The following is a 12,618-nucleotide window of genomic DNA, read 5'->3' on the forward strand; positions in this document are numbered from 1 at the left end:
CCCACTGTATAGTGGTGAGAGCGTGATGAAAATGAGGGCACTGGGGGAAGGGGAACATGATTCACACGGGGGGAAGAAGGACATGGCTCAAATGGGGGAAGGGGTGGACATTGCTAACACACACTGGGGAAAGGAGGACATAGCTCACACAGGGGATGGGGAAATGGCTCATACAGGGGAAGGGGGAGCATATCTCACATACGTGAAGGGGGATGTGGCTCACAAAAGAGGGAAGGGATGATATTACTCACATAGGGCAAGGGGAGAACATGGCTCACACAGGGGGACATGGGATATGCCTATACACTAGATCTCCAACCAACATAAATTAACGAACAACTATCATTCTAATTTACCATCCTCATCCCTCAGCAAAGCACGGGTATTCAGCTATCTACAATGTTATTTATACTGTGTGTTTAATAGTTACATTTATTTTTGTAAACAGACATTCTTAAAATCCTGGGCAACGCCAGGTACTCCAGCTAGTCCAAAATAAAATGTATATTAAGTGAAGTAGTGGAGAATCTCATCTTTAGACATTCTCCGCATTAGGTTGCACCTGTTAAATTCTGATTATCTCCTATTTATTAATATTATTAACATTTACTTGTATAGTGCCAACATATTCCTTTGTGTTTTACAATTGGTTATATCACTATCCTGACTGTATTTCTCATATTCTGTGGCTTACCTTTAGCATATCCTGTAACCTGCATCTGCTTTAGCTCAGCATAAAGACTGCAAATTGGTGTTGCTTACCCTTAATTAGCCACCTGAGTAGGAATTCCTCTGACTAATCAGTAATCAGCTGTGAGCAGCATTTGATTCTCCACTCTGTTCCGCTCTCTGGTTTCAGGGCTAACAGCCAGCATCCTCTGTTCATTTTTAGAAGTTTAGGCTTCAGTGTTTTTCCGGCCTGCTAGGTCTCATTCCACATCAGAGCCTAACCTGGAGTACTGATGTGACAGGGTCTGATCACCTTACCATGAGCTATCCAATCCTATGCCAGCCTGAGACTCTCTGCATCACCTGACTCTATTCACCAATCACCAAAGACCAGGAGGTGTAAGTAGAGATACCTGTGTTTCAGAAGCTGCCAGTTCCTTGAGTCACACAGCTCAGTTTGAGCTTAGTAGCTGAGCTCCCTAAGAGGTAACACTAATTACCTTAGTTCTTATAAACCTCTGCTCTTTTGCTACTCAGCCCAGTTCACAGTGTGTTACCAGTTATACTGGTACCCAGCCTGGTTCACAGTGCGCTACCAGTTATACCGGTACTCAGTCCTGTTCACAGTGCATTATCAGTTATACCGGTACCCAGACCAGTTCACAGTGCGCTACCAGTTATGCTAGTACCCAGCCCGGTTCACAAAGCGCTACCAGTCGTATCCGGTAACCAGCCCGGTTTAGCCATATCCGGTAACCAGCCCGGTCCAGTCATATCTGGTACTAGCCCAGTCCAGCCATGTCTGGTATCCAGCCCGGTTTAGTCATATCCAGTAACCAGCTTGGTTTAGTCATATCCAGTAACCAGCCCGGTCCAGTCATATCCAGTAACCAGCACGGTCCAGTCATATCCAGTAACCAGCACGGTCCAGTCATATCCAGTAACAAGCATGGTCTAGTGATAGCCTGTAGCCAGTCCGGTCCAGCAGCGTATCACCAGCTGAACCTGTTCATCATTGATCCAGTTAGTTTTTACCAATACATTCACCATCCTGTTATCAACACCAAGTCCCTGATGTTCCACTGGTCAGGATACAGCTCCCTCTGCCGAGGCCCAGGTTCGACTCCCGGTCAGGTATTTCTCCTTGCATCTTCATCGCACTGTTTCCCACAGACCAGCCAATTGTACACATAGTCCTCCAGTTACCCACACAGACTTCACATAGATGCTGGGTTGAAAAAACTCACAGCCATGACAGGTTATTGGGAACAAAACAGTTATAGAACATAAAAAAGAAAGACTGGGTAATAAGAGACAGACAAAAAGGTAAGAGGGCCCTGCTCGCAAGCTTACAATCTCTCTTGAGACAACTTCTCAGGGTAGAAATGTGCTGGACAGTGACTCGGAGGTGGCTATTCTGATGCACAAAGATGGTCCACAATATGGACATGTTACGGGGATATCGCTGAACTAGTTGCATCCTTACATACTTAACCACTTACATTGGAGGCCATACTTTGATGGGGAGTCTCTACTTATTATGGGGCTGGTGAAAGTTTCAATGGTGACATTGATGTTTGCCTAAAGACACACTACATTAAGTGGTATTACAGTGTCTAAAGATGTTCAAAGTGGGTGTCTTTGGGTTCTATTTACTAAGCCTTGGATGGAGCTAAAATAGAGAGAGATAAAGTACCAGCCAATTAGCACCTAAATGCCATGTCACAAGTTGAGTTTAAAAAATGACAGGAGCTGACTGGCTTGTACTTTATCTTCATCCACTTTACCTCCATCCATGGCTTAGTAAATAGAACCCCCAGTCCTTACCATACTTGCCTATTCTCCCGAAAATTGCGGGACACTCAAGATTTTTCAGGTAGTCCCACGCACCCCTGCAAGAGTAGGCAGATCTCCTTCCTAGTGAAGCGGGCAGGATGGGGAGATAGTACCCAGAATTACGGCGCAGTAGGGGGTGGGGCTAAATGGCGTGAATCCCATAATTTTAGCCCCACCATCTACCTGGGAACCTGCAAATCACAGAATTTTCCCATGTCGGTGCCTCCCCTGAAGAGGCCAACAGCATCTCCTTTCCGGGCTTCTCAAGGTGACTCCAAAAGATGGGAAATATGGCCCTTACCCATTCATATGCACACTTGTACACCAAGAAAAAGGCTGTTACTAGCATCAGCATAAAGTCACAGATGCGATTACAGCAAAAGACACCAGGGCGGTGGCAGCAGCATGTGACCCAGAAAGATGACTTAATGAGAAAAATCTGTGTAGATTTGCAAAAGGGGATGATAGTCTCACAAGTTGTATTAGCAACATATGGGTTAACCTGTCCATACTTATGAAACCACTACTTTGCTTAAGTGAACATGTGTTTAGGGTATTTTTCTTTTATTTTGGTCATCATTCTCTACAAATTAATGACATTTGCTGAAATAAACTTAATGGCGGCTTACCAGTGTAGTAAGCCTTCAATGTGTGGGGAATGGACAGTTTGACTGATATCAAATGCAGTCAATACGGTACCTTGTATCAATCATTGCATTGTGAAACATGTAATACTGTAGTTAAGAAACATCTGATTATTAGTGACCTTAGAGAGCAAATATCTCTAATGACAAGTGGAGGAAATACTTCATTTTGTGACAGTCAGTGAGTTGCAATACATATAACAGCTTAGGGGTATATGCAATTGCGGTTGAATTCCCGAAAATGTCGAAAAACGGGACATTTTCGCCCAAAAAAAAATAATTCGACAATGCAATACAGTACTTTTCGTCAAAAAAACGGACTTTCCAAATTCGACTTTTTGAAATTCGATATTTGACAAATTCGACATTTCTGCAATGGTACAAATGCGGCATTTCGACAAAAGTATATTCAATTGAAGATTGTAAATTCGACAACAGTGCTTTTAGACAGTAAATTCGTCATTTTCAATCCGCCACACTTTGCTGGCGGAATCTAATAAAAAATTTTAAAAACATGTTTTTTTGTGTGTTTTTTTTATTGCTAATAGCATATCTATTTATATTAGAAGGGATTAGGTACTTGGTTTGTCTATTTAGGAGGCACAAGTATTATTTATATATTTAAAAAAAAAAAATATATATATATATTTTTTATGGAATGGGGTAAAAAAAATCAGAAAAAAAAATGCGTGGGGTCCCCCCTCCTAAGCATAACCAGCCTCGGGCTCTTTGAGCCGGTCCTGGTTGCCAAAATACGGGGGAAAAAATGACAGGGGATCCCCCGTATTTTAACAACCAGCACCGGGCTCTGCGCCTGGTCCTGGTGCAAAAAAAATGGGGGACAAAAAGAGTAGGGGTCCCCCATATTTTTTGTACCAGCACCGGGCTCCACTAGCTGGACAGATAAGGCCACAGCCGGGGGTCACTTTTATACAGCGCCCTGCGGCCGTGGCATTAAATACCCAACAAGTCACCCCTGGCCGGGGTACCCTGGAGGAGTGGGGACCCCTTCAATCAAGGGGTCCCCCCCCAGCCACCCAAGGGCCAGGGGTGAAGCCCGAGGCTGTCCCCCACATCCAAGGGCTGCGGATGGGGGGCTGATAGCCTTGTTGAAAATGTAAGAATATTGTTTTTTGCAGAAGAACTATAAGTCCCAGCAAGCCTCCCCCGCAAGCCGGTACTTGGAGAACCACAAGTACCAGCATGCGGGGGGGGAAACGGGCCCGCTGGTACCTGTAGTTCTACTGCAAAAAAAATACCCAAATAAAAACAGGACATGCACACCGTGAAAATACAACTTTATTTCACACATGCCGACACACATACTTACCTATGTTGACATGCCGACTCTGGCCACGTCTCCAATGTCGACATCCGGGGTACCTGAAACTAAAATTATACTCACCTGATCCAGTGTCCGGTTCTTTTATTGTAATCCACGTACTTGGCAAAACAAAAAAACGCATACCCGCTCCACACGGACTGAAAGGGGTCCCATGTTTACACATGGGACCCCTTTCCCCGAATGCTGAGACCCCCTGTGACTCCTGTCACAGAGAGTCCCTTCAGGTAATCAGGTAGCGCCACGTCGTGGCACTCTCCTGATTCCCTATGCGCGTCTGAGCTGTCAGACAGCGCATCGCACAGCACCTCCATTAATTTCAATGGTGGGAACTTTGCGGTCAGCGGTGGGGTTACCCGCGGTCAGCCGCTGACCGCGGGTGACCTCACCGCTGACCGCAAAGTTCCCACCAGTGAAGATAATGGAGGGGGCTGTGCGATGCGCGTCTGACAGCTCCGACGCGCATACAGCCAATCTCACGAAGTGGCGCTTCCTGATTGGCTGAAGGGACGGGAGGTCTCTGCATTTGGGGAAAGGGGTCCCATGTGTAAACATGGGACCCCTTTCAGTCCGTGTGGTTCGGGTAAATGCGTTTTTTTGTTTTGTCAAGTACGTGGATTATAATAAAAGAACTGGACACTGGATCAGGTGAGTATAATTTTATTTTCAGGTACCCCGGACGTCGACATTGGAGACGTGGCCAGAGTCGGCGTGTCAACATAGGTAAGTTTGTGTGTTGGCATGTGTGAAATAAAGTTGTATTTGCACGATGTGCGTGTCCTGTTTTTATTTGGGTCCCCCGTATTTTTTGCACCAGGACCAGGCGCAGAGCCCGGTGCTGGTTGTTAAAATACGGGGGATCCCCTGTCATTCCCCCCCCCCCCCCCCCGTATTTTGGCAACTAGGACCGGCTCAAAGAGCCCGAGGCTAGTTATGCTTAGGAGGGGGGACCCCATGCAAAAAAAATTCGTTTTTTTTTACCGATTTTTACCGTTTTTTAAACATTTTTAAAAATCTAATCAAAATCCGTCAAATCGGACGTTTTTCGACAGCGGGACTATCGAATTCGTTTTTTATTGAATATGTCGAATTCCGGCACCCACCTCCTGCCGGAATTCGACGGTCGAATTGTGTCGAATTTAAAAACGGGCGAAAAAGTGCCGCAATTCGCCCGGAATTGCATATACCCCATAGACTGTACTAATCGATTCCATTGATGTGTTCCCAGGGTCAGACTAGTCCCCAGGGGTACAGTGGAACCCCTGGTGTGCCTCACTGCCTGAGGGCCCACCCCCTCCTCTAAGGATCAGGTTCCAGACTGTGACTTGAATAATACCACACCTCCCAACTGTCCCAATTTTCGTGGGAAAGTCCTGTTTTTTGGGGTCTGTCCTGCTGTCCCTTCTGCAGGCTGCAGTGTCCCGCGGTGTGTGTGTGGAGGGGGGGGGGGGGGGGGTACAGATTACCCAGGCCCGGACATGCCAGGGGGCCCAGGCCAGAGCACACCAGTAGCCATTTTTGTTGGTGGGGAATTTTTTTTGTCTTTATTATAAATCAGTGGGTGTGTGTGCTAGCGGCAGGTCAGGCCACCAAGAGGGGGGGGGGGGGTATGTATGTGTATGTTGCTTGGCTGTTTGGCCCTTGTCGTGGACATCCCTCACAGCCACTTCCAGCTGCCGCACCACTGCCAGGATCTCGCGAGATGATGATATCATTATCTGACGAGTCAATCACTGGAATCGGCTCTGGATGGCCTCTTCAGAATCAGCAAGCTCCTAGAGGTGGGCAGGGAGTGAAAGGAGCAGGCATGCAGCTGGCTGGGCATGGCTCGTGGGTTTAAGAAGTGGCGCATCTCAGCTCAGTTGTAAGTATCAGCAGCAGGGCTGGTCATCTCATCAGGAGCTAGTATGTTAGGCTGCAACATTGCGAGCTGAGGACTGTGACTGTGAGTGACAGATACAGCACTATGTCTTATAAATGCTATATACATATTCTATAATACATGCATCCATACATTACCATTAATGTTAGTATTATAGATAGATAGATCTATATATTTCTGTATAGATAAATATACATACTGATATATAGACATAGATAAATATACATACTGTGGCCACACCCGCTCTGGGGGGTTCCGGGAAGTTGTTGTACTGGGGCCCAGGATTTCTCTTGGCAGCCCTGGGATGAGGGGGGGGGGGGGGGGGGGGAGAGACACAGTTGGGAGACCCCTGTCACTTGCTGCTCTGCTTAGTGCGAATCAGAGCAGCGGTGAATAGATGCTGTGCACATGCACACAGCGTCTGTTCCTAGGAGCCAGAGGGACTGGGGGCATGGCCAGCAACTCACAGGATGCTAGCCATGCCCCCACTGTGACTAGAATGGGAGGCATGGCCTACGATCGCGGCATTGCCATGAAGCCATGCCCCCTTTCCTGCAGGCCACATCCCCTTTTTGGCAGCGCAGGGCATTGCCGCGCAGGGGGTCCCTGTTTAGAAGATACAGATGTTTGGAGGTATTATTATGCATATGTTACATTATACGGCACAGGACATAGAAACATTTGCCAGCAGATTAGAATCTGGAATATATGGAATATATTTCTAAAGGGGTCCAGAATATACACTCTCTAATGGTAAGCCAAGCCTCTGTGTTGGCTGGTCACACCCATTCTGTAGACTGTCCACACCCTGAACATGGGTCCCTACCACTGGGTGGTCTGTGCTATGGTATCAAAATAAGCAGCTCAGTCAAAATTAAGGCACTATGGATTTGTACGGTATATACAGTATAACGAGTGCTATAGAGAAAGCACAATATATATAAAATGTAATGATTAAAAATGTTTATAGCCTTTTTGTCAGAAAGTAAACATTTTAAACAAATGATAGGTTAACGTAAACGATTAAAATATAACATTGTTCATTTGCCAAACAACATTTTGTTTCCACATAACAAACAGTTTTTTTTTATATATATTAGTAAATATTCTTTCTATTTTTAGAATGCAAGTCAAGTACTTTATGTACAGTACTGTACATACTAATTCTGATAATGGTTGTAATTCAATTTGTCACCACTAGAGGCCCTCAAATACTTGCAGAAACCATTACAGCAAGCTTCAGTAAAGTAAGTACAGACTTGTCATTCATTAGTAAAGATGTTCACAGGTGCCTTTTAGAAAACACAGATTTAACCCACTTGTTATTACTTCTAAATGTGTGCCAAAAGTATATTGAATACATACATAAAAACAATATGCTTGCAATAAAAAAATGAATTGCATGAATTAGTATTCTTAAGGTGCAAAACAATTTGAAAATGAATTTGGCTTTCACATAGTCCCATGTGTTGCTGTTTAACTGTACTTACTGTACCTGGTAGTGTTCACAGCTTTAACTCATCTGGTCAACAAAGGCATGGATCTCTAAGGGAACAGCACTGTCATTGTAGGAAATTGATCATGTGTACGTGCCCAAACGCTACAAGCAGCATGTTTGTTTGGCCAGTGCATGAACCAAACCTCATTGGGTACTGACAGTAAGATACAGTATAAGGAAAAATAATCAAATTTATTTTAGTTGTGGTCACCATGTAGTGAACAGAGCTGAACTCAGCTGTAAAGTCCAAACAGTAAATGCATACCCTCCAACTGTACCTTTTTGGCCAATACAGTACCATTTTTTATGGTCTGTACCAGCCAAAAGGGGTGTTTTGTACTGGGTTCAGCCTCTCCGTGATCCCATAGAGTTGCACTACAGCAAGGCGGGGACATGCCCCCTTTACCTGTGGCCACGAACCACTCTGCTGTTTTGTACCGGTTTCCTGCTCTGCAATGTTGGATGGTATGTAAATGCGGCTAATTAGTGGTACAACCAAAGCTCTATTGCTAGGAAAAATATTTTTTATCATGCCCAGTAAAATATTTGAATGGATATTCAACCATAATCCCTAAAGAGTTTGAGAAATCTTACCTGATCTTTTCACATATGTTGGTTTTGGGATTCAGGCAGAACTTACATTCACCGCATTGTGGGATGTAGAGAGGGATGACTTTGTCACCTAGAAAACACAATATACACAATATAATGTACCATGTACAATAATGTATAATAATAATAATAATAATAATAATAATAATAATAATAATAATAATGTACAATATAATGTATCCAGTATCTGGACTTTATATCTACACTAAAAAGATCTACAGTCAATAGGTCTACCACTAATGGTAGATATGCATTAGGTGAACCGGGTCGAAAGGTCAACATGTAAAGGATAGACAGTTCTAAGGGTCGACATGGAGATTTTCAACTTTTTCATACTTGACCATCTACGTGGCCTATGATTGGGAATAGTAACCTTGCCCGAAGCATGGTGAGCGAAGCGAGGGGATGTAGTACACTAATGGAGCTTGTTTGGCAGAAAAGTGACAAAACACCCCCCCCCCCAAAAAAAAAAAGTGGCATCTAACTTTTTTGTGTCGGCCATTTACATGTCAACATTTTTATCCTGTTGACCTTTTGACCCTGGCATGCCATGTAGCAAGCCGTGATCCAGCATGTCACATTGCAGGAAGATGAGCATTATTATTTATTATTATTTATTACCAGTTATTTATATAGCGCACACATATTCCGAGGCGCTTTACAGAGAATATTTGGCCATTTCCATCAGTCCCTTCCCCAGCGGAGCTTACAATCTATAGTCCCTACCACATGCACACGCGCACACATTCATACGTGGGTTAATTTTTTTGTTGGGATCCAGTTGACCTACCAGTATATTTTTGGATTGTGGGAGGAAACCGGAGTACCCGGAGGAAACCCACGCAAGTACGGGGGGAATATACAAACTCCGCACAGGTAGAGCCATGGTGCAAATTTGAACCCATGACCTCAGTGTTGTGAGGCAGTAATGCTAACCATTACACCATCCGTGCTGTCCCGCACATACAGATGAGCATGGCTTCATCTGTATGTGTGTATTGTAATGCATGAGAATATGAAAGTTTGTGTGTATTGTGCATGAGAGTCTGAGACTGTGTGTATTATATATGAGAGTGACTGTGTGTGTATGTATATTATGCATAAGTGTGTGTGCATTATGCATGAGAATGTGACAGTGTGTGTGTATTATTCAAGCGAGTGTGTCTATGTGTGTATTATGCATAAGGGTGCGACAGTGTGTGTGCATTGTGCATCAGAGTGTGATAGTGTGTGCATTATATATGGGGGCGTGACAGTGTGTGTTAGGCATGAGTATTTTACTGTGTATTATGCATGAGAGAGTGACTGTATGTATGTATTATACATGGGAGTGTTATTGTTTGTGTATTGTGCATGAGAGTGTGACCGTGTGTGTGTGTTATGCATGGGAATGTGACAGGGGTGTGTGTATCTGTGTATTATGCATGAGAGTTTGACTGTGTGTGTATATTGCATCAGAGAGTGACAGTGTGTATCTGTGTATTATGCATGAGAGTGTGACTGTGTGTGTGTGTGCATTATGCATGAGAGTGTGATAACGTGTGTTTTATGCATGAGTGTGCGACCGTGTGTATATGTGTATTAGGTATGAGAGTGTGAATTTGTGTGTGTATAATGCATGAGAATGTGTCAGTGTGTGTATAATGCATCAGAGTGTGATTGTGTGTATGTGAATGTGGCTCATTGTAAGGGCTTGTATTTTAAAGTGTTGCTTGGATTTGTAAGTGTGAGTTGGTAACAGCAAAAGGTAAGTTAGAATACAGAAAAAGGTGAGTTTTATAATACACAATCAGGAACACACATATTTGCAGTACCATTAAATTTCTGGTGAGGCTGCAAGTGGCTGACCTTGTGAGTGAGTGAGTGAGAGGGTCTCTTACTTGGTGTAGTAGAGGGGCTGTGATTGTGCGTTTGTGAGGGGCTTTTTTTTTTTAGCAGGAGCTGTAAGCCAAGTGAAAAGGAGGTGCAGTGAGCTGGAACAACTGCAACTGCTAAGTAGAGTATCGGTGCCGCAGGAGAGAGTACTACGGCTGCATAAAAGTGAAAGACCAAGTACCGCACAAATATAGATAAGTATAAGCCAGCTTAATTATTGTATAAGTGAGATTGTTAGTCTTCTACTTTTTCTTTTTGCTTCTTTTTGAGAGTAACAGGGAGTTAGACCTTACAAACAATATGGGAGGGGCTGTGATTGGGGACCTCACTCAGTGCATGTCGTGCAAGATGTATGCACACCTGGAGCTACCGGCCCAGTGTGATTACATCTGCCCGAGGTGTGTGCGAACGGTTGCCCTGGAAGCCCAGGTAACTGATCTAGAGCAAACCGTTACGCGACTGAGGAAGATTAACAATCTCGAGCGAAGTTTAGACAGAACAGTGGAGGAGTTGCGGGAGGGGTCACTGGTAGAAGAGGATGATGATCAGATAGCCAGCTGGGTTACAGTTAGAAGGAAGAAAAAGAGGGTGAGGCCCGACATCTCCGAACTATCAAACCCGAACAAATTTGCCCGACTGGACGAGGAATCGGAGGATGATAGTGAAGAAATGACGGTGCCGGAGGAGACTGCCCCCTCTAGCATCCAGGGGAGCGGTCCCTCTGGCGCAGTTGGGATAAAAGATAGTGAGGTACCTAGTCAGATGGTGGTGGTAGGGGATTCTATCATCAGGAAGGCAGATAGGGCAATCTGCTACCGGGACCGTGATCGCCGTACAGTCTGTTGTCTCCCGGGTGCTCGGGTACGGCACATCGCAGACCGGTTAGATAGATTGTTGGGAGGGGCTGGGAAAGACCCGGCAGTCTTGGTGCACGTTGGCACCAATGACAAAGTTAGCGGAAGGTGGGATGTCCTTAAGAAAGACTATAGGGACTTAGGAAAGAAACTTAAGGCAAGGACATCTAAGGTAATATTCTCCCTGAAATATTACCCGTGCCACGCGCTAGTCCAGGGAGGCAGAGGGAGATTAGGAGGTAAATGTGTGGCTTAGGGATTGGTGCAGGAAAGAGGGGTTTGTGTTCCTGGAACACTGGACGGACTTCTCAGTCAGGCGCCATCTCTTTTGTCGTGACGGATTGCACCTGACTGAGGAGGGGGCAGCGGTGCTGGGGGGAAGGATGGTTAGAAGGTTGGAGGAGATTTTAAACTAGGAGCCTGGGGGGAGGGTTTAGCTAGAAACTACGGGGCGTGCAGTGAGAATAGTGGGGATGGCGGTAGTAAACGAAATGGGGGAGAAGTTGGGGGGAGGGTAAGAGAAGGCGGTACGGTTACTAACATGGGTACTAAAAGAGATTTTACCAAAGCACTAACCAATGACGATTACAGGTTATCATTGCTACATAAGGTGAAAGATGTCCCTAACGCAAGGGAAAATACTTATCTTAGTTGTATGTATGTAAACGCTAGAAGCATTACTGGTAAAAAGGGCGAACTAGAAATACTTGCAGCAAGCAAACAGTATGATATTATAGGCATTACTGAAACTTGGTGGGACGAATCTCATGATTGGACAGTCAATCTAGAGGGCTATACACTGTTTAGGAGAGACAGACTAAATAAAAAGGGTGGAGGGGTGTGTCTTTACGTAAAGCCGTTTTTAAAATCTGATATACGGGAAGATATTCAGGAGGGGACTGTAGACACTGTCGAGACATTATGGGTAGAAATTGCATGCGGGGAAAAAGGAATAAAAAAGTTAGTATTGGGTGTATGTTATAGGCCGCCTGGTATCAACGTATCTGATGAGGAATTGTTACTAAAGCAAATTGAAAGAGCAGCAGGAGTAGGAGACATAGTAGTGATGGGAGATTTTAACTATCCAGAGATAAACTGGAAAAACGATTCATGTGATACTGCTAGGGGCAATATGTTTTTAAACACACTTAATGATAACTACTTAGTTCAACTAATTGAGGAACCAACTAGGTACAATGCAATCTTAGACCTGGTATTAACAAACAATGGGGATTTGGTATCAGGTATTATAGTAGGGGAACCCATAGGAAACAGCAACCACAATATGGTCACATCCAATATGTTTTCATAAACAGCCCTATACTGGCTCAACTAGGACTCTAAACTTTAGCAAAGCGAATTTTGAAAAGATGAGGGTATTTTTCAGGGATATTGAATGGGAAGGT

At 44.5% G+C, this 12,618-nt stretch overlaps 1 protein-coding gene across 1 annotated transcript in view; it reads right to left on the bottom strand.

Moving 5' to 3' along the window:
- The window catches only part of LOC134910127 (all-trans-retinol dehydrogenase [NAD(+)] ADH4-like), a 62,758-nt gene that overhangs the window by 28,155 nt on the left and 21,985 nt on the right, over positions 1-12,618 (bottom strand). Inside the window, exon 4 of the mRNA XM_063917808.1 lies at positions 8,466-8,553. Within this exon, the coding sequence (XP_063773878.1) occupies positions 8,466-8,553 (88 nt within the window). The remainder of the gene's footprint in view (positions 1-8,465; positions 8,554-12,618) is intronic.

Source organism: Pseudophryne corroboree, chromosome 1, assembly GCF_028390025.1.
Source record: "Pseudophryne corroboree isolate aPseCor3 chromosome 1, aPseCor3.hap2, whole genome shotgun sequence".
NCBI classification, from domain to species: domain Eukaryota; kingdom Metazoa; phylum Chordata; class Amphibia; order Anura; family Myobatrachidae; genus Pseudophryne; species Pseudophryne corroboree.